The following is a 21,519-nucleotide window of genomic DNA, read 5'->3' as shown; positions in this document are numbered from 1 at the left end:
TAGCAAATGGCAATGAAGCAGAGTGAAAAATTCCTGGTGGCGCCCCTGCTCCCACTTACAGGCCAGCACGGACCAATGTGGCGTAATATACAATGCAACAAATACATGCAGACTTATATATTATCACAAATTTAAAACAGAATGGTAATAACTTACCTGTGAAATGACTGTCGTACGTGCTACAGCCAAAAAATTGTCTCGGCTTCACCTTGCTCTGTGATCCTGTAACGTCCGGAGCGGGAGCCAGTCCTGTTGTACTGTGCACATGCATCGTGCATGCGTTTCAAAACACGCTACACTTTCAGAGTAAAGTTTATGTAGTATTTCTAGGTTTATGTACATACAACTATTAAACATTTAAATAGTATGAGGAAACCAAAGTAAAACATCTTCCCCCATAATTCATGTATTACGTTAATAAAATGTTTAATTTTACTTAAGAAACTCTAGTTCTCACTGAATCTTAAACATACAAGGGAGAAATTATGACAGTTACTCTAATAGAGTTTACTGCACCAAAAAGTCACTTTTTTCAGTGAGCGGGTGATCGGTGTGGCCGGTGCCTAGAACAGCCAGGAACAAGCACTGCTGTGGGCCTTACTGATCTCCCTCTCTTGTTCTCATTCAGTTCCAGAGGGGGAAGAGTGCAGACAGAGGCCTGCATGGGCCCACTGGAGCAGGTTGAAGACTGGATACAGGATTTGGGTTGTGCTCAGGGGGGGCTGAGACCCGGCCCTGGCCATAGAGAGTGTTCTGGAGGTATCTCGTTAATTCAGAAAAACAAAGCCACATTTCTTTTTCCAAGTGAATGCAATACACTTTTGGATTCAAATATGAAGTAAATATTCACACTGAATCTATAATTAACACTGCTGTATCCAGGAAAAACAGGGATGGATTTGTTTATGAAAATAAAGAACTTCCTCTACTGAAACAAATATCAAGAAAATAAGGAAGTGCAAAAGTACGTATACCTGGCGGATCAACAATGCACTAACTCTGTAGACTTTCCACGTTGGAATCATACGTTTGACTTATGTAAACTAGTCTGGAGCTGCTTTGACTACAGACTGCGCCTTAACCAGGAGAGACAACATTGATTTAGATCAGTGTATACTTGCAGCAGTCAGGGAAGGGTGAAGAGTACATTTACAGCTGTAGCTGGGAGAGAGCATCGTATGAAAAACATTGTGGAGAAAGAAAAAGGCCAACAAGGTGAGTGAGGTTAATGCAGCCTCAATTCTCATTTATTTCTCATTATTTATTTCATAATGTTACAGAGTCCTCGCAAAGTCTTTTTTTTAAAGCTGCAGCTACAAACACCTTTTGCAATTTCAAAAAAAGTTTTATTTCTGGATTAAATGTATTTGTCTGTGGTCATGAGAGACATTTAACCTGTCGGCTGATGTTGCCTTGTGTTCTCCACAGTAAAGATGCTGTGGAGTCTGCTGCTCATCCCTCTGATTGGTAAGCATGTCAGTGATCTCTGAAATGATAAATGAATAAAATCATAATCAAAATCATTGTTTTTAAATGTTTTACTGTAAACTTTAACATATTTGACCCATTTGCACCCAAAGACTATATTTAGCATAAGAAGGAAAAATGCCAAAAAAAACATTTGTTCTGATTGGTCTTGGGATTTGGTACCAACATACTCTAACAGTATATATTTATATGTATTTTAGTGTTATAAGTTCTGAGGTTTAATGAAGCCAACAGACTCCCTCCATTAGTTTCAATGAGAATTAAAACTCCTTGAAACTAATGCAGAATGGTCCCTCAAGCAAATGTTTTCACCTAATAAAAGTTGTGTGTCATTTTTATTAATATGGAATATATAGATAGGAGCCTGTCGCATGTGTGTACTGAAAATAATAAAAAATCCCTGAACCTTTACTGCTTATTCAAGGGCATTTTCTACCATTTTAGGAAAAACCCCGTAGTCCCATGTGCCCAAAGACTAAATCTAGTTTAATGAGAAAAACTCACTTTTCACCGGTTTAAATAATGTCTTCAGATTTGTGCTCAGACAAAACTCCAAATTTCAGTTGCAGGCACAAACAGGTTATTGATGGCATATTGTAATACTACTGCTGTTTTACCAAGCAATAATATCGTAGATGCCAGTAACTTTGACTTGAATTGAAATGGAAATAGGAATTCTTATATATACTCTGCTGTTCCAGGTTTACAGAGAAATGCGAACGGGCACGTTTCAGATTGTCGTCCTGAATGTACAAAAGGTGGGATTACATGCATTTTATTTACAGCTATGAGTTTAGTTTCTCTCAGTCATGCCTCAATAGTATTTATATGCTAAATATCTAAGGGCCGTTTTTTTTTAAGTGAATTATTCTATATTTTGTCTTCAGGTAAAAAAGACATGGAAGAGCTGAACGGGACCACATCCCAGTCATCAAACTATACGGCTGAAAATACACCCTACGTTTCTGAAAGAGCTATAGATGGGAATAAAGACATCTGTGCTCACACCTTGTGTCTAGAGTTCTCCTGGTGGAGAATTGACCTGGAAGGTGTCTACACCATTTCTTGTATCAGTATCTACAACAAAGATGACCGCACGATAGAAAAAGCTCGCATCTACATTGGGAACTCTCGTGAGAGCAACGGCACTGCCAACAAAATGTAACACCTTTATGTTACTTTGAACTAATTTATTTCACATTTCCAGGCTTCAGATGTCCTTTGGTCATGTCCTGTCTTTGTTCCCGAACCAAGTTATAAAACTTTATTTAGAAAGTTTGTGCATGTAATGTATTAAGGTTTACAATTGACAAATATGTTTGAATTTGGGTTTTCTGGTCATTCATAGACTTGAATTTTCAGCTTCCTGTGACATTTCAAACTCACAGCTCCAGTGACGATAGAGTCTCCACCATGGCTTAATTTCACAGTGTAAAATATAAATGTCACAGTATCTATCTCTAAAAATATTGGATCAAAAGTCATTAAATCTAACAAAAGGTACTTAATGTTGTTGCCATATATTCTCTGTTTTCTTCATAGCCCCCACAGACACTGGCAGACTTTTTTCAGTGTCCAAATCTCCAAAGCAAGCAAATCAGAGATTTCATCCCAAAGAACCACAGACATCCCTCTTCCTGCCTTTACTGTATGTTCATCTTTTTTTCTCTTCCAGAAATGAAACCATCACAAACTTTGAAACAACAACCTGGAATCACTTTCACTTTGACCAATCAGCTTCAGGGCGCTACATCACTGTGTTCTCACCAGAACATAAGTTTTTAATTCTGTGTGAAGTGAAGATCTACGGAAAAAAAAAAGGTAAAGAAACGTTCTCCTCCTACACATACAGTATGTGATTGATAGCCACAGTATGTTAATACTTTACTGAAAACTGTGTATCAATAACGCAACAGCAGATAAATATGATGAATTATATATACTGTAAAAAAAATGGACATATTGTATGTAGGCTGATTGTTCAAGCTAACTGAAGCTCAAGGTTTGATGCATGATTTAATGCAAAATTTGACCCCACAAAATTGAATTTGTCCCCAGTGCCACCTCAATATCCTTCCACTCCAGAAATTGGGAATGACTGGATAGACACATACTTCATGCCACCCCCTGCACAAGTCAGCGCCCCCCTCGTGCCATCTCAGTCAAAACAGTCTGGACACGCCCCTGAACGGGTGTAAACACAAATGACTTCACGTTTGTTGTGAACTCACAAGTTAAAAGATTTAGTCTTCATCAGGACATTATCAGAGAATCACACAGGAGTCTTCCCTCAAACCCTCTGACCCTGGTCCCTTATTTTGTTCCCATCATTTCACACTGCTGTTTTTTTCCTCACTAGAGTCGCCCTTTAAGCTGATCAAAGAGAATAAGACATGGGAAGAAGCCCTGTACCACTGCAGGGACAACGAAATGGACCTGGCGTCCATTCTCGACGATGAGGACCAAGCCTGGGCTGAGCTGCAGGCCAGGGATGCAGACACTGACCACGTGTGGCTGGGCCTCCATTACACCTGCATCCTGCAGTTCTGGTTCTGGGTCGATGATAATCGCTTGGATTTCAGTCGCTTGGATCAAGAGAGTAAAGAAGAAGAATGTGACACGAGTGTGGTCATGGAGAAAAAAGAGGAACATCTGTGGTTCAGAAAATCTGACTACAATGAGTTTAATTTCATCTGCAGAGTGAGAAAAGAAAAGCCAAGAGGATAGGATAAACTTACAGCCATACAGATATAACTTGCTTTTTTAGTGACTGCAGCTCACTCCATATTTTAGGACGTGCACATACTTTACCTTTGTAAAAATGTTTGTTTAAGTAGTGTTAAGGCTTCGGTTGTACTTCCTGATACTGTGATATAATTATTATATGATGGTGAAACATTTTTTTTTCTTCTACTGTTTTAAAATTCAAAATTCAATCATCATTAAACTCATGAGTGTTTGTTTTTATTATTATTATTATTATTATTCTCTCTATGAGAATGGATTTGGCATTGGAATGGGCTATCTGCATTTTGTTGTTATCCCGATAGAAATAATAAAACTATTAATTAATAATTCAGGAAAGTTTGAGATTTCTCACAAATGTACAGAAATAGAATAGAAATGTATTTTATGTGGTCACATATAGTTTGTATACCTAAAAAATTGCATTTGAAGCTTTCAATATGTACTTTTGAATTCAATTTACTTTACATGTTATTTCCTCAGGATCCATACTGCTTATAAATATATATATACATCTACATATATAGATCTATATATAGATCTATATATAGATCTATATATGTGGGTTCAGTTTTTCCTGTGTGTGAGTATGAACATGCAAATGTGACTTTAACAATATTTGTTTTTGAGACGTGAATATAAAGTAGAAATAAAGGTTGATGATTGACGATGATGAAGGTGTTCATTCATTCTGTACAGGACCGGGTCCATGGAGCCGCCCCTGAATTCTTATTGGCCAACCCATTATCCTAAACTATGATTGGCTATCGGTTTCGGTAGAGGCAGAACCTTGGTTTGAACCAACTGTTTGACAGTTGGGCAAGTTACTGAAAGATAGTAATTAGTTGCTAATTACTCTCAAAAGTCACTGACTTACTGTAGATAAAAGTAATTAGTTACTCGGTAAACTAACTCTTCTTATTAAGGCTCACAGCTGTCAGTTATATTATTTTAGTGTTGCTGTGGGACAACTGTATCTAGTTATAAATACTGGAGACTACCAGAGGGCAGCAACGAGTAACATTCATACCTGTAAGCAACATTTATTCAGTTAATGAAGATACACATGGACGTAAACACATTTTTCAGGGGTTTTCTGGACAACACAGGACAGCACCTGCTAACAAACAGTCATATAATTCACTGGTAGACCTTATTGATTCATTTAACCCCAGTTTCATTCATTACGTACATGACTTTGGCTACAGCTCCATGCATGTATTTATTAATCAAACAACAAGACATTTTTCCCGGGCTTCAGGAGATTACGGAACAGCTCCCAACACTGCTTTGCAAAGGTTTTTCTTTTTAATATGCACGTTTTCTATTAGGGAATCATTTGTTTTGAGGACTTAAAGAATAAAGTATGGAAGCTTTACGTTTAGTGGAGTGCCACTGTAATGCACAGTGAACACACAGCTTTAAACTAAAAGCAAACAAACAATTAACAAAACAACATGCACACTTCCTTTTATTTGTAAAAGTGAATCTTAAAATACAACTCCTTCAACTACGAAACCTCAAGAAGACATCGTAAGTTAGGCTGTGTCAGGTCGGCCCCTTTCAAACATAAAGATTTAATGGAGATGAGTTAAAGTGAGTCTTGTGGATCTGGCCTTAACTGGTAATAGCAAACGTATTTGTGATTTGCAGGTGAAAAGCTTAGCCAGGGTGTTAACTAGAGGGCACTTTATGCTGTTTTATCTATCATAGGAGCATCCAAGAGGGCACTTACGCAGCATTTAGTCGAACATTGGGGCTCTAACCACAGCCATGACCTGTTCTTTCCTGAGTCTTTAGAACAACAGACTTGAGTGCCCTTTACGATTTAATAAGATTCTACATGTACGGTATACCAGCATTTAGATAAATGGAGATTAATGGTGAGATAAAAGGTGTCCTTGCTCCTTAATTTTCCTAGACATAATTCCTTTTTCCCTGTGTAATCTAGTTTATCTGATCGAGTCAAAGAAGATGAAAGTGGTGAAACGGCTGAAGAGGAAGGAGTCTAGGAATAAGTCCAAGCCATGGGAGACTAGTTGTAGCTTTTCTCCTTCAGACTAAAACCTTGTACAGCAGAAAGCTGCTGTAGTGGCTCACAATTTACCAATGAGAGACAACGAATACAGTCTTTTTTTTTGCTATAATTATTTACACATAAACTTAACTAATTTTTTAGCCATATGAAGGCAGCAGAAACAAGTTGTAAACACAGCATTGATATAACTTTTATTTCAGGTCAGACCTTTAATAACACACAGGAGGAAATTCTCAGCATAAAAAACACAAACATGAAATATAAACACAGTAAAAAACACACTAAACCCCAAATTCCAGCAGACTTTCATATTGTTTTGTCATTTCATACATTGTTAGTTCAAAATTATTGATTATAGCTTTAAATCCTCCACCAGGGGGCGTTGCTTATATTCTAAATTAATCGTTAGTTGCAGCCCGACAACCCTGTCTCCTAAAAAGTATGTTTATATACAATTCAGCAAAAAACTTTTATACAGTTTTATATATTTCTTTGACCAGAATTACAACGTACAACCATCAACTAATACCCAGTTAACCAACACTTCAGTTGTCAGTTAAGAATATGAGTACCAGCTGAACAACAGTGAAGTTAATAAGTCTCACGTTTAACAAAATACAGGATCTCCTGCAGACTCCAGTCCCACCTTCCTGTTATGACATTCTTGACTGAAAATAGGAACCTGGTGCACTTGTTTGGCTCTGCAGGGGCAACATGAAACACTGCTGTGCACCTGTCTGTCTGTCTGTCTGTCTGCGCTTCTCTCTCTCTCTCTCTCTCTCTCTCTCTCTCTCTCTCTCTTTCACCCCAACTGGTTGAGACAGACGACCATCCACCTAGAGCCGGAGGATCTGTCCTAGGTTTCTGCCTTTTAACAGGCAGTTTTTCCTTGCCCTTGTCGCCAAGTGCTTGCTCATGGTGGTACTGTTGGGTCTCTGTAAATAATGTTTTAAAGAGTTTGGTCTAGACCTGCTCTATTTGAAAAGTGTCCTGAGATAACTTCTGTTATGAATTGGCGCTTTACAAATAAAATTGAATTGAATTGAATTGAATTGAATTGAATTGAATTGAATTGAATTTAATTGAACAGGCCGCTGCCCAGAAGCTCCGGAAACTCCACTTTGAAAGCTTCAACAGGAGGTGGAGGCTATTAATCGCTCTGCTGATAAAGCAGTGGAGGACAGTGAGAAGATCTTCACTGAGCTGATCAGTCTCATCCAGAAAAGAAGCTCTGATGTGAAGCAGCAGGTCAGATCCCAGCAGGAAACTGAAGTGAGTCAAGTCAAAGAGCTTCAGGAGAAGATGGAGCAGGAGATCACTGAGCTGAAGAGGAAAGACGCTGAGATGAAGAAGCTCTCAGACACAGAGGACCACACCCAGTTTCTACACAACTACCCCTCACTGTCAGCACTCAGTGAATCTACATCCAGCATCAATATCCGTCCTCTGAGGTACTTTGAGGATGTGACAGCGGCTGTTTCAGAGCGCAGAGATAAACTACAGGACGTTCTGAGAGAGAAATGGACAAACATCTCACTGACAGTGACTGAAGTGGATGTTTTACTGTCACAACCAGAGCCCAAGACCAGAGCTGGATTCTTAAAATATTCACGTGAAATCACACTGGATCCAAACACAGCAAACACACTGCTGTTATTATCTGAGGGGGAACAGAAAAATCACGAGTGAACCACAGTCTTACTGTAATCGCCCAGACAGGTTCACTTCAAGTAGGCAGGTCCTGAGTAGAGAGAGTCTGACTGGACGTTGTTACTGGGAGGTGGAGTGGAGAGGGGCAGCAGTTGATGTAGCAGTCGCATACAAGAATGCTATGCTGGACTTTGGTTTTACTGGTCTTTTGGAGACATTGCTGAGTTCTGTAAACTCAAATGGACATTTAACATAATTTAAGGAAGAGTGGGTTGAATTCTGTTTTAATCTTTAAACTTCTTTTTTCTGCATGTTTGTTGCTGAGAGCTGATTGATCACCTGTCAATCAAACATTATGGGCAGTACTTTCATGTCTTCTTATTTAATAATACGTAAATTAGTTTCTTTATGTTTTTTTGTTTACCTGAACTGACATTTTTCTACATGACAATGTAATCTTCTCTGTGCCACTGTATAAATGTTTGCTGAATATGTGTATCAATGATATGATCTGTATGATCTTTAGATAGGTTGTACATGTTCTGTTTTAATCACTTCATTGCCTTTATGAGAATGTATAGCAGCTGATGAGTGACAGGAAAGCGAGGAGAGAGAGGGGGGTGACATGCAGCAAAAATCCAGATGTTGGAATCAAACCCAGGCCACTGTAGTAAAGCCTCAAAGACACTGATAATTACATTTACTTTTATTTGCTTGGCAGACCAAATGTTGTTTCTGTTTTTACATAGATAAAATTCTGTTGATTGTGAATTGTTGATTGTGAATCTGTGCATGAAATCATTGAACAAGAGTCAGGTAGCAGACTTTACTGATTTACAAACTGAAGGTTTACATAAACATAAAAGAACAAAGTACTTTCTTCTAGTCTTCATTCCAGAGTCTCATACAAAGCTGATGGAGGAAATGTGAAACTAATATTAGAGAATATAACTGAGGTTCAGTCTCTGTCCTTTACAATGTCCTCACTACAACAGCTTTGTCACAAAGAAATGAGCAGAGTTTTCTAGCACTACTTAGTCAATAAAAAAAAAAGTTATAACACAAAAATGGGAAATAGTCAGTATTAATTGTTTTCATCAAGTTTGTGTGTGAAGACTTCTGCATACACAGTGTGATAGTACCTATATTTAAATGTCTCTTTACTGATGTTGGTTGAAGCTACTAAAGGCTCAGTGAAGATTTTACATATCTTCTTGCAGTGAACATTACAGCAGCTGAACAACTGTAATGTAAATACTGATGCACAACACAAGATGGCGCCTTCATCCTGCAAACCAGGGATGTAATGGAGGTTAAAGCTCCTCAGCTCACTTTGTCTCCATGTTTTAGACCACGTTTCTCAGCAGATTGGAAATGTTCTAATTGTGCCACACATCATGGTCAGTGATGTTCATCAGGCAGTAAGAAAGCTGCAGCTTCAGTCTACACCCATATTTATTTTGTATTATTGTGTTGTATGATATTTAACTGTGGTTGTTGAGTAACTACCTTGGTTGGTTGGTTTTACGCTGCTGGTGTTGCAGTTAATAGCACACAGATTTTAAAAAGTCTATTAGTATTTATCACAGATAATATTAAATCAAACTAATTTCACTTCGATTTAGCCAAAAACTAAAGAGATTTCTATGTGTCCTTCATCATGGGACAGTGTCAGACCTTAGTTGCTCCCTGTTACTCATGAGATCCAGTAGGTAGTGGACTGCTGACTCTCATTCGGCCAGATTGTCTTTGTTGCTCAGTGCAGCTTTGTTAACACTTTCTCTGCTTGTTCCTGTCATAATGACCTTCGGCCTGTTTTTAGATTACCACCTGCCTGCCTTGTGTTCTGAGGGACTCCAAGTTTTATACATAATGCCCAAATTTAACAGAGCAGAGAGTAAGGTAAATAAGGCTTGGTTTTGTCATGTGGCGCCCAGCATAAACAAAACAAATTCTGCCATCTGCTGGTTCCATAGGCCTATTGAAGCACATTAAAGCGTCTTGGTGTTTGGTTTGACAGTAGTTTAAGTTTTCAGAAGCACACCAAAACAATCACGTTTTTATCATCTTAAAAGTATTTTAAAAATCTGATCATTTTTAACTTTCGAAGACATGTTTTACATGCCTTCATCTCATCATGCCTGGATTACTAACCAACCACCTTTTCACCTGCCTGAACCAAAAATGTCTTGACCGACTCCAGACTGTTCAGAACTTTGCTGTCTGCCTTTTGTTTTCTCGACATAAAGGCATTTAAAAAATCATTGCGGACCACTTTTGGCCACCCCAAGTCACACAATGCCACGCTGATTTGAAGACCTGCCGTTAAACAATGACATTTTATTTCTCTACTCCACTCACTAACGCCGCTCCCTTTCTACATTCACCTAGCTTGCTCGATCACCGCTGCTCTCTCGCTTTTTTTCTCAAGTTCTCAAGCCTAAGGAATTGGATGTGGGAATAAATATTACAAAACTAAATAAGGCTCTTTAAAATATGTAGCAGATTTTTTTTATTCTTCTTTAGAAGTCCATTAATGTTGAAAAGAAATATGAAATAGCATTTAATTTCCAAATGTTGTAACCTACTAGCTCAAAGTCTCTCAATATAGTATAACTCAAATATTCTTACTGCATGTGCTAAATGACAGATAATACACCCTGTCTCTACTCATTGTGGAATGCAGTCAAGCCTGAAAACCCTACCCTCTTTCTTCTGTTCTCAAATACAGCAAGCTCCACCCCATTAAGATAATTTTTGTCCGCTCCCATTCACACAGCTGCAGGTAAAAGGATTAGACAGTCGCTGTCACTGAGAGGTGAAATGGCGCAGACAGGAGTTCAGCTGGACACAATTTCTTGTTCGATCTGTTTGGATCTACTGAAGGATCCAGTGACTATTCCCTGTGGACACAACTACTGCATGAACTGTATTAAAACCCACTGGGATGAAGAGGATGAGATGCAAATTCTCAGCTGCCCTCAGTGTAGGCAGTTCTTTATACCAAGGCCTGTCCTGGTGAAAAACACCATGCTAGCTGATTTGGTGGAGGAGCTGAAGAAGACTGGACTCCAAGCTGCTCCTGCTGATCACTGCTATGCTGGATCTGAAGATGTGTCCTGTGATGTCTGCACTGGGAGAAAACTGAAAGCCTTCAAGTCCTGTCTGGTCTGTCTGATCTCATTCTGTGAGAAACACTTCCAGCCTCACTTTGAATCACCTGCCTATGAAAAACACAAGCTGGTGGACCCCTCCAAGAAGCTCCAGGAGAACATCTGCTCTCGTCATGATGAGGTGATGAAGATGTTCTGCTGTACTGATCAGCAGTGTATCTGTTATCTCTGCTCTGTGGATGAACATAAAGGCCACGACACAGTCTCAGCTGCAGCAGAAAGGACTGAGAGGCAGAGAGAGCTCGAGGTGAGTCGACAAAACATCCAGGAGAGAATCCAGGACAGAGAGAAAGATGTGAAGGAGCTTCAACAGCAGGTGGAGGCTATCAATCGCTCTGCTGATAAAGCAGTGGAGGACAGTGAGAAGATCTTCACTCAGCTGATCCTTCTCATCCAGAAAAGAAGCTCTGATGTGAAGCAGCAGGTCAGATCCCAGCAGGAAACTGAAGTGAGTCGAGTCAAAGAGCTTCAGGAGAAGCTGGAGCAGGAGATCACTGAGCTGAAGAGGAAAGACGCTGAGATGAAGAAGCTGTCACACACAGAGGACCACACCCAGTTTCTACACAACTACCCCTCACTGTCAGCACTCAGTGAATCTACATCCAGCATCAATATCCGTCCTCTGAGGTACTTCAAGGATGTGACAGCGGCTGTTTCAGAGCTCAGAGATAAACTACAGGACTTTCTGAGAGAGAAATGGACAAACGTCTCACTGACAGTGACTGAAGAGGATGTTTTACTGCCACAACCAGAGCCCAAGACCAGAGCTGATTTCTTGAAATATTCCCATCAAATCACACTGGATCAAAACACAACAAACACATATCTGTTACTATCTGAGGAGAACCGAAAATCTACATCTATGAGTCAACAACAGTCTTATTCTAGTCACCCAGACAGGTTCACATGTTGGCAGGTCCTGAGTAGAGAGAGTCTGACTGGACGTTGTTACTGGGAGGTGGAGTGGAGAGGGAGAGGAGTTCATCTTGCAATTGCATACAAGAATATCAACAGAGTAGGGAGATCAAACAAATGTAGATTTGGATTCAATGACAAATCTTGGGCTTTAAGATGTGAAAAAAACAGTTATACGTTTTGGTACAACAGAATCCAAACTCCAGTCTCAGGTCCTCCGTCCTCCAGAGTTGGAGTGTATCTGGATCACAGTGCAGGTATTCTGTCCTTCTACAGCGTCTCTGAAACCATGACTCTCCTCCACAGAGTCCAGACCACATTCATTCAGCCTCTCTATGCTGGACTTTGGTTTCACTATGGGTTTGGAGACACTGCTGAGTTCTGTAAACTTAAATAGACAGAAGTCATTTAAGGGACAGCAGGTTAAATTTTAATTCTTAAACTCACATCTTAACATCAACTAATGAAAAATATGCAGCCAGTATCAGGTCAAGGTATATGAAATGAAAGTATTAATCTTTGCATTTGGTTACAAGTAATTGTTTTATAACAATTCCAGAAGTCAGATCTCACATTCCCAAAAACTATTTACAACCTTTGAGCTGATGTGAATAACATTTGTAAAGTGGAGACTCTTCTCTACCATCTTTCCCATAGGACTTGAATGCAGCATCAGTGTTACGGGTTGTGACTCTTGTGAACAAACTGACATAGTGTGATATTCAATTTAAAGCTCTCTTTACTGATGTTGTCTGGAGCTGCCAAAGGTTCAGGGAAGTTTTTATGTGCCCAGTGAAAATCACAGCAGGTTAACAACTGAAATGTGAAAACCGATGCACAACACAAGAGGGCGCCGTCATCCTGCTAACCAGGGATGTAGTGGAGGTTAAAGCACCTGACTCATCACTCAACAAGTAACATCACTGCAAGAAGGTCCTGGGTTCAAATCCTGGCTGTGGCAGATCCTTTCTGTGCGGAGTTGGTCTGGGTCAAGACAAGTGATCCCTTTAGGTGAAGAAAGAAGAAATTAGTGATTTTGTCATGTTTGGTTAAAGGGTGGACTCAAATGCAAGACACTGAGGAATGATGAGGTTAAGAAGGTTTTATGCAAAAACTTGAGGGGATGTTGATGATGTTGTTGTAGTAAACACAGGAAAGATGGTTGACTGCAGACTGGTGAGAAGAAACCTACAGAGGTGTTTAACACTGTTCTTGTTAATTTTCTACTAATTTTAATTTGTTCTACGGCTACAGATTAACTACAGTGTGTTTGTGTTGTCAGAAGGTGGTACTCATATGGCTTTTGTGTAAAGAATTGTGTCAACACCGACACCCTAACTTAAATCCTTTACTCATATGATGAGAACTGTACACTAAAGTGTGAATCCTGCTTGTTACAAACAAAAAAGACACAATGATCAATGATACAAATATTAAAGTTTCAGATTCACCAGTGGAGAGGAGTGGTCTCTGCACCTCTTCTGTATCATTGTGCAGATGTTAAAATAATGCCCATGTCTGTTAAACCTGAAGTGAAATAAGATGTTTGTCATTTGAAAACTGCATATTATGTTCTCAGAATTTCATAACCACTATATTAAGTATACAATATTAAACTACTGGAAGATCATATTTACCCATAACTTTATGGCTCCACCTCATGGGACAACAGAACTATTACAATCAATAGGAAAACCTTATTTAAAGGTCCAGTATGGAACATTTAGGAGGATCTATTGGCATGGAATGGAATATAATATTCATATATATGTATGTGTCTTTAGTGTATAATTCTTTGAATATAAGTATCACTGCATATTTGTTACCTTATAATGAGCTATTTTCATCTAAAGAAGGAGTGGGTTATCTACAGTGTTTTGTGGCCACTGTAGTTTCTCCTACACGCTTGAAAGGCTGAGCTGTATTCAGATGATTGCAGTGTGCAACTTCACCACTAGATGCCACTAAATCCCACACACTGGTCCTGTAAATTACTTATATTATGTATTGATTATATAATATTTTATCATATTATTAGAGTTTACTTTTACAGCAGTGACTAATTTATCTATATGTCATGTACTGTATTTGAATTACTGTGATCAATAAAAAACTGAATCAAAACTATATTTTAGGAGCTAATGTTGAACACTGGGGAGCCATCCAAACCCCCCTGATTTTATGACTTTACCACATTAAGGCTAAAGTAACCAGTGCTTTAAAATGAGCATCTCTCTCAAACCACTCCTCTTCTTGGAATTAATCAAAGCCTAATAGCCCCTCCCTCTTCTTCCTCTTCTCAAATACAGCACCACTCTGTCTGTATATTTCTTTGTTCCCTCCCCTTTACATCTACAGTTTGAAGTTGGGTGTAACCAATATGTGGTAAAGTGCAGGAACTGACAAACAGACCCCATTCACTGAGAAAACATATGTTGTTCAGATCAGAGCTCAAACTAGTTTCATTTATAAGGAAGTGAAACTCAGACCGTCGACAGAGAGGTGAAATGGCAAAAGAAGAAGTTCTGGACAAGGAAATTATTTCTTGTTCGATCTGTCTGGATCTACTGAAGGATCCAGTGACTATTCCCTGTGGACACAGCTACTGAACTGTATTATAACCCACTGGGATGAAGAGGATGAAAAGAAAATCATCCTCTGCACTGGGAGAAAACTGAACAGCCTCGTTATGATGTTGCTCAGTTAAAGAAACACAAGCTGGTGGACAAAACATCCATCAGAGAATCCAGGACAGAGAGAAAGATGTGAAGGAGCTTCAACAGGAGGTGGAGGCTATCAATCGCTCTGCTGATAAAGCAGTGGAGGACAGTGAGAAGATCTTCACTCAGCTGATCCGTCTCATCCAGAAAAGAAGCTCTGATGTGAAGCAGCAGGTCAGATCCCAGCAGGAAACTGAAGTGAGTCGAGTCAAAGAGCTTCAGGAGAAGCTGGAGCAGGAGATCACTGAGCTGAAGAGGAAAGACGCTGAGATGAAGAAGCTGTTACACACAGAGGACCACAACCAGTTTCTACACAACTACCCCTCACTGTCAGCACTCAGTGAATCTACATCCAGCATCAATATCCGTCCTCTGAGGTACTTTGAGGATGTGACACTACAGGACGTTCTGAGGGAGAAATGGACAAACGTCTCACTGAATTTAACCCACTGTCCCTAAAATGACTTCTGTGTTTTAATTCTTAAACTTATTTTGTCCTGAGGTTTGTTGCTGACAGATGATTGTTTGGGCATTACTTCACTGCACAGAAAACTCCCAAAATTCTATATTTATTTATATATGAAAATGTGATCGTTTAGAAGTAGTTTCACAAGAACACTGACCACCTGAATCCACATTAAAAGTCATTACTTCGAGATATGCTGCACATACACTTTATACACTGATATTGTAGCTTTATAATAATCTTTAAAAAAACATGTAATACTATCAAAATACTAATTTTTCAATTTTTTTGTTTTAATGCAATCGTGTCTATAAATATGAACTATTGCGAAGAGAAGCGCGGACTGGGAGGACTCCTTTTCCCACCATATTCGCTCTGGTTCGTGAACCGGTTTCTTTCAGGATTCAGTCACAGTGAACATTAAATAATCTTCTCATTAGGAATCAACCTGCCTCCTGTGTGAACCGTCTGCTGCTGTATTTTGAAGAGCCTAATATTTTCTGAGATCTGAGACCTTGACAAACACGTTTTATGGTCATAACACAACAACTGATGCGGTAATTATGACACAATTTCACACAACCCAAAAGGTTAAAGGTCAACATCATTGTGACATCTTATTGTCCTGGAAAATCCCTTTTATTCACACACCATACCTCAGGGAGAGAAGGGACTATATTTTGACCAGAAGAATAATGACTTGATGATTATTCTAATTTGATACACAGAATATTCTGTTTGTATGACTAATTTTACTTGCTGTGACAGTATCATGCTGTTTAGCTAACTATATATTAAATGTTTAAAGAACAGTGTACACGCAGCCCTGTCCGACTGGGAAATGAAGCCGTTATATATCCATCTATTCTCTCTTGAAAGCCACCAGACTCTTCTGATGAAAACAGTCATTTTACCTTGCAGAACATTGGAGTTAGTGGTTAGTTTGTTTTGTGTTACTGTGTGACTTTGGTCACAATTGACTTGCAAAGTACTTATAACAGTTCACATAATGAATGAAGTGAATAAAGAATGAAGTATTTCCTTCATTCCAGGGTATCGTACAAAGCTGTTGGAGAAAATGTCAAACTGATATGAAAGTAAAACTGAGGCAGTTTATTATTGTTTTTTTTAGTTTATATTATTATTTAGGATCTAAACTGAACACAAGCTTTATTCACAGAGTTTTCACTCACTGATAAACAGCCTCATCCTGCAAACGACCAAAGAGAACCAACCAAAACAAAATTAAAAATATATTATTATTAAAGACAAAAATTCCATTGAACTTTCAGTAAGACTTATCTCTGATCAATATTGACAGAAAATAATCTGCATAGAATTCATCCAAATATCTGTGTTACACAAACTTTCTGCAGTTATTCACTATTTGGGATCATGATACAGTTTGTTGTTGTGTAATATTATTGTCATACGTTTAGTGGTCGACCGATATGGGATCTTCAGTGGCTGATGCTGATGCCGATATTTAGAGAGCTGGGTTAATGATGGCTGATACATAATGCTGATATCAAAACCAAGAAAATTAATGTGCAATTCTTTTCTGTTCTATAGAAAATTCAGGCTTTAAATCTTTTTCTCCACCTTCCCAAATTCACAAGAGCACTGACATCATCAGTCACCTGCAAATGTGTGTGAATATACGTTTTATTTATCAGCCTCATGAGCACAGACATCGGCCGAATATAATATAATAATATTAGATAAGATAGACTTTATTGATCCCACACTGGGGAAATTCACTTATTACAGCAGCTCCAGATAAGAAAATGAATGTACATTATATACAGTATTTTTATACAGATGTGATTTAAGTTAAAAACTTAAGTTAAAAATATTGCACATGTGCTGCACCCTCAGTGCAAGAAGGAGCACTACCGCAGGTCCTCCATCCCAGCAGCTATCAGACTCAGCAACAATACCATAGTCACTTTCTTTTGTTTGCACTACCTGTAAAGTCCTCACATACAACACTTCGTACATGCACTTTAGTCTTAGACCTGCTCAAACCTCTGTGAAATCAATTCTGTATAATATATTTTTTGTCTGGTGTAATTATTTATTTATTATTTATTTCTACAGTATGCCACTACCTCCTTCTGTAACCTGTGCAATATTATAATTTAACTTTAAATCACATCTGTATAATCATACTGTATATATCGTAATATTACCACTTTATCCTCGTAATGTTACGACTTTATTCTCGCAATGTTACGACTTTATTCACGCAATATTACGACTTCATTCTCATAATATTACGACTTTATTCTCAAAATATTACGACTTTATCCTCGTAATGTTACGACTTTATTCTCGCAATGTTACGACTTTATTCACGCAATATTACGACTTTATTCTCATAATATTACGACTTTATTCTCAAAATATTACAACTTTTTTCTCATAATATTACGACTTTATTCTCAAAATATTACGACTTTTTACAACTTTTTTCTCCATCAGCTTATCAATATTACGACTTTATTCTCGCAATATTACGACTTTATTCTCGCAATATTGTGACTTTATTCACGTAATATTACGACTTTATTCACGTACTATTACGACTTTATACTCGCAATATTACGACTTTATTCAAGTAATATTATGACTTTATACTCGCAATATTGTGACTTTATTCATGGAATATTATGACTTTATTCTCGCAATATTGCGACTTTATTCACGTAAAATAACGACTTTATTCTCGCAATATTACAACCTTTTTCTTGTAATATTATGATTTTTTCTCATAATATTATGACTTTATTCACGTAATATTACGACTTTATTCTCGTAATATAACGACTTTATTCTCGCAATGTTACGACTTTATTCTCGCAATATTGCGACTTTATTCACGTAATATTACGACTTTATTCTCATAATATTATGACTTTATTCTCGCAATATTATGACTTTATTCTCATAATATTACGACTTTATACTCGCAATATAACTACTTTATTCACATAAAATTATGACTTTATTCTCATAATTTTACGACTTTATTCTCGCAACATTGTGTCTTTATTCACGTAATATTGCGACTTTATACTTGCAATATTGCGACTTTATTCTCCCAATGTTACGACTTTATTCTCGTAGTGTTACGACTTTATTCTCCTAATATTAGACTTTATTCACGCAATATTACGACTTTATTCTCCTAATATTAGACTTTATTCTCGCAATATTATGACTTTATTCTCCTAATATTACGACTTTATTCTTGTAATATTATGATTTTTTTCTTGTGACATTATGACTTTTTTCTCATTACAATATGACTTTATTCTCGCAATATTGCGACTTTATTCTAGCAATATTACGACCTTTTTCTTGTAATATTATGATTTTTTTCTCATAATATTATGACTTTATTCACGTAAAATTACGACTTTTTTCTTGTAATATTATGACTTTTTTCTCCTAATATTACGACTTTATTCTTGTAATATTATGATTTTTTTCTTGTGACATTATGACTTTTTTCTCATTACAATATGACTTTATTCTCGCAATATTATGACTTTATTCACGTAAAATTATGACTTTATTCTCGCAATATTACGACCTTTTTCTTGTAATATTATGATTTTTTTCTCATAATATTACGACTTTATTCTCCTAATATTAGACTTTATTCTCATAATATTACGACATTATTCTCGTAATGTTATGATAATGATTCCAAAGAAATAAAAACAAATGTCTCTTGTATCAGGTGAATAGTGTGGAGAAGGTGTGCGGACTGGCCCTTTAAGCAGCCCGGGGTTTGGGTGCAGTAAGTCGGACTCCACCACTAGAGTTCTCCCTCCGGTTCTCCGGCGGCGGCGCTGTCTGTGTTTACCTCCCAGCCCAGCGCTGCTGTACGGGGGCCAGCTGGACACCAACCACCATCCCAACAGCCTCAACCAGCCCGAACAAACAACTAATGTAAGCGGCCTCCGCCTTCAATCCTTCGCGGATTCCCTTTGCAGCGCCGTGCGTTAGTGACACCGTGAACAAAAAGGTGAGTTTATATAAATTTATATTTTTATTCTGAACGGAAAACGGACTCAATGACAACACTGCGGCTAACAGGCGCTAGCCCCGTTAGCTTAGCCGTAGCTAGTCCCGTGATGGAGGACCGTGAACATGGCGCCCTCCAAAACAAACGAGCAGGTAGGCTAGTTAGCAGACAGTGGTTGTGTGGTGGTAGAGGTTCCCCTGTGTGCTGTAAACGCCGCCGGTTCGTCGCTTCGGTTGTGAACCCGGTCCCGGTTCGGTGACAAGCGGGCTATCTGGGTTTACTAACCGAGCAGCTGCGGTTAGCATACGTAGCTGGAGGAGCTAACACAGAGGAAGCCTCCACGGGGCTGGGGCTTCTGTAACACGAGCACTGTGACTGTACCCGGGGTTTAAAGTTATTTAGAGAAAGTTTAAAAATAAAAAAACAGGTTATTTTGTTTTTATTAGCATCAGGAGGAGGGGGGGGACGCTAGCTCTCCTGCTAGCAGCTACCCTCCGCCTCCTGGCAGTGCCCGTGGCCTTCCACTGTTTCCTCTTTGTTGTGAGATGTACGGGTGCTGTTAAGTGTAACATTTAATGAGCAGGTGTGTTATTGAGCTGTTTTAATTACTCCGGAACTCCTTCCTCGCTCCTCTCTCCTCATGTCGGAGTCAATGTGGTCGCTGTTAGCCGGCTAACGGTGAATGGACAGACGCTATCTTTCTGACAACCTCCTCCTCCTCTTCCTCCTCTTCCTCCTCCTGCATCCCTCCAAAACCCCGTGCGGCTGTAATAGTTGATTTTATTACTATAATAACCAACAGGGGTGAGTGTGGGGTGGCTGTGCGTTGGTAGGGGCTGTCAGGGCTTCAGCAGAGGGAACAACAGCCCTGTGTAGTCTCTTTGTTTACCTCCGACCCGGATCAACCTGTCAGCTTAATTGGCCTCTAGTGTCGCGCACCTTGGTTAATTGATTGGGGAGCAGGGGGAGCGGGGGGGCAGATGTGGTTGTTTGTTGGGCACATGCCAGCACAGCCACATGCATCTGGAAGGAAGAGGGGGAGAGCCGGAGTGGCCATGCTTTCTGCCCCTGGCATCGTGGTACAGGTGGCCCGCCTTCACACCTTACTGCACCTTACACTGAATAACAGGGAGGAGGAGGAGGAGGAGGAGGGGGGGGGCTCAGGTTACTCACTGTCACCTCACTGCTCCCTGTTCCCCCCCTCTCTCTTTCTCCTTCAGCTTTCGTTGTGATGCTGTAAAATGTCTGTGCAGCTACCTGGTTTTCATTTATTAGGTTGGTTTCCCGCCTTAAAGTGGCTCTCTTCACCGGTTTTAAGCCAAGATGGATGAAACATGCTCTCTCTCTCTCTCTCTCTCTCTCTCTCTGTGTGTGTGTGTGTGTGTGTGTGTGTGTGTGTGTGTGTGCACCCTGGTTTAAAGCTGCATTAGGTAACTTAATGATATTCCTAATGACATTTGCAAGAATCCACCTGAATGAAAAACAACCAATCAGAGATAAAGATATAAAGAGACTCTGATTGTTGAGGCTCTTTCCCAGAGTCCCTGCTATCTTTCATAGTGAATAGACTTTCATTTATAGTTTTATATCTTCTGTTATATTTTCTAATATTTTTTATTTGTGACATTCTTTGTTCTCTGTTTTTGCTTTACTTTGCACTATTGCTGCTGTGTCAACCTGAATTTCTCCGAAGGGGGATCAATAAAGGAATATCTCACCTTTCTTGGTTCGGATTTGTTGTTTTCATTCGGGCCCGGTTGATTCTTGTAAATGTCATTAGGAGAACTTAGGAGGAGCCTGATTGGTTGCTTTCAATGTGGCTTTATACATAAATAATAATGAGTATATAAGTATTTTCTTATTTATAGTAAAGCTGCAACAATTAGTCTATTAATGTATTGTCTATTAAATGAATAGCCAAATATTTTGATAATAGATTTCTGGTTTCTTTAGTTCACAGTAAACTGAATATCTTTAGACCTTTGAGGGCCTCTGTAGTGCTTATTGTTATTTACTTTTCTGTACAGTTTCTCTTTGATCTGTCTCATCTTATAAATTTGTGAAATTATAAAAAAGCTTTTGTTTTTAAATCAATAACAAATCTAACATAGGTGAGCCTGACTTGCTGCCTTACTGCATCAGGCTGATGTTTGTGTGCTCAGATTTAGTCTCTATCAGTCTGAAACAGAGCAGAAATATAAAATACTGTGCTTAAGGCGATGATTATATCACACACTGTCTCAATCCTGTTCACGAACCAAAATACGAACCACTACATTTTCCCGTTG

General features: G+C 38.8%; 4 protein-coding genes across 12 annotated transcripts in view; 3 read left to right on the top strand and 1 right to left on the bottom strand.

The window, feature by feature from the left end:
• The window catches only part of LOC127355896 (tripartite motif-containing protein 16-like), a 167,438-nt gene that overhangs the window by 18,549 nt on the left and 127,370 nt on the right, over positions 1–21,519 (bottom strand). The gene's annotated exons all lie outside the window — the stretch shown is intronic.
• Positions 1,057–4,906, top strand: LOC127357476 (fucolectin-4-like). 3 transcript variants are annotated; one of them, XM_051389898.1, is made up of 6 exons: positions 1,057–1,215; positions 1,429–1,467; positions 2,190–2,246; positions 2,508–2,649; positions 3,164–3,309; positions 3,848–4,906. In XM_051389898.1, exons 1-6 carry the CDS (start codon positions 1,179–1,181, stop codon positions 4,213–4,215), a joined length of 789 nt encoding a protein of 262 aa, XP_051245858.1. In that variant the 5' UTR covers positions 1,057–1,178; the 3' UTR covers positions 4,216–4,906. The 3 variants fall into 3 exon arrangements, with proteins under 3 accessions (XP_051245858.1, XP_051245697.1, XP_051245777.1); XM_051389737.1 differs by having other exon boundaries at positions 1,073–1,215; positions 2,376–2,649; XM_051389817.1 differs by having other exon boundaries at positions 1,108–1,215; positions 1,434–1,467; positions 2,376–2,649.
• Positions 10,717–13,639, top strand: LOC127356207 (tripartite motif-containing protein 16-like). Its single transcript, XM_051387809.1, has one exon. It carries the CDS (start codon positions 10,745–10,747, stop codon positions 12,404–12,406), a length of 1,662 nt encoding a protein of 553 aa, XP_051243769.1. The 5' UTR covers positions 10,717–10,744; the 3' UTR covers positions 12,407–13,639.
• Positions 19,038–21,519, top strand: part of zmynd11 (zinc finger, MYND-type containing 11) — a 29,327-nt gene continuing 26,845 nt past the window's right edge. For 4 of the 7 annotated variants that reach the window (XM_051383583.1, XM_051383503.1, XM_051383367.1 and 1 more), the window contains exon 1: positions 19,038–19,231. The gene's annotated coding sequence lies outside the window, so the exon portion shown is untranslated. The remainder of the gene's footprint in view (positions 19,232–21,519) is intronic. The other 3 variants (XM_051383617.1, XM_051383425.1, XM_051383291.1) reach the window with 1 other exon arrangement.

The sequence above is a fragment of the Dicentrarchus labrax genome, unplaced genomic scaffold (assembly GCF_905237075.1).
Source record: "Dicentrarchus labrax unplaced genomic scaffold, dlabrax2021, whole genome shotgun sequence".
Lineage (NCBI taxonomy): Eukaryota > Metazoa > Chordata > Actinopteri > Moronidae > Dicentrarchus > Dicentrarchus labrax.
The sequence above is the reverse complement of the archived record's forward strand: the minus strand, read 5'-3'. Positions and strand labels throughout refer to the sequence as shown.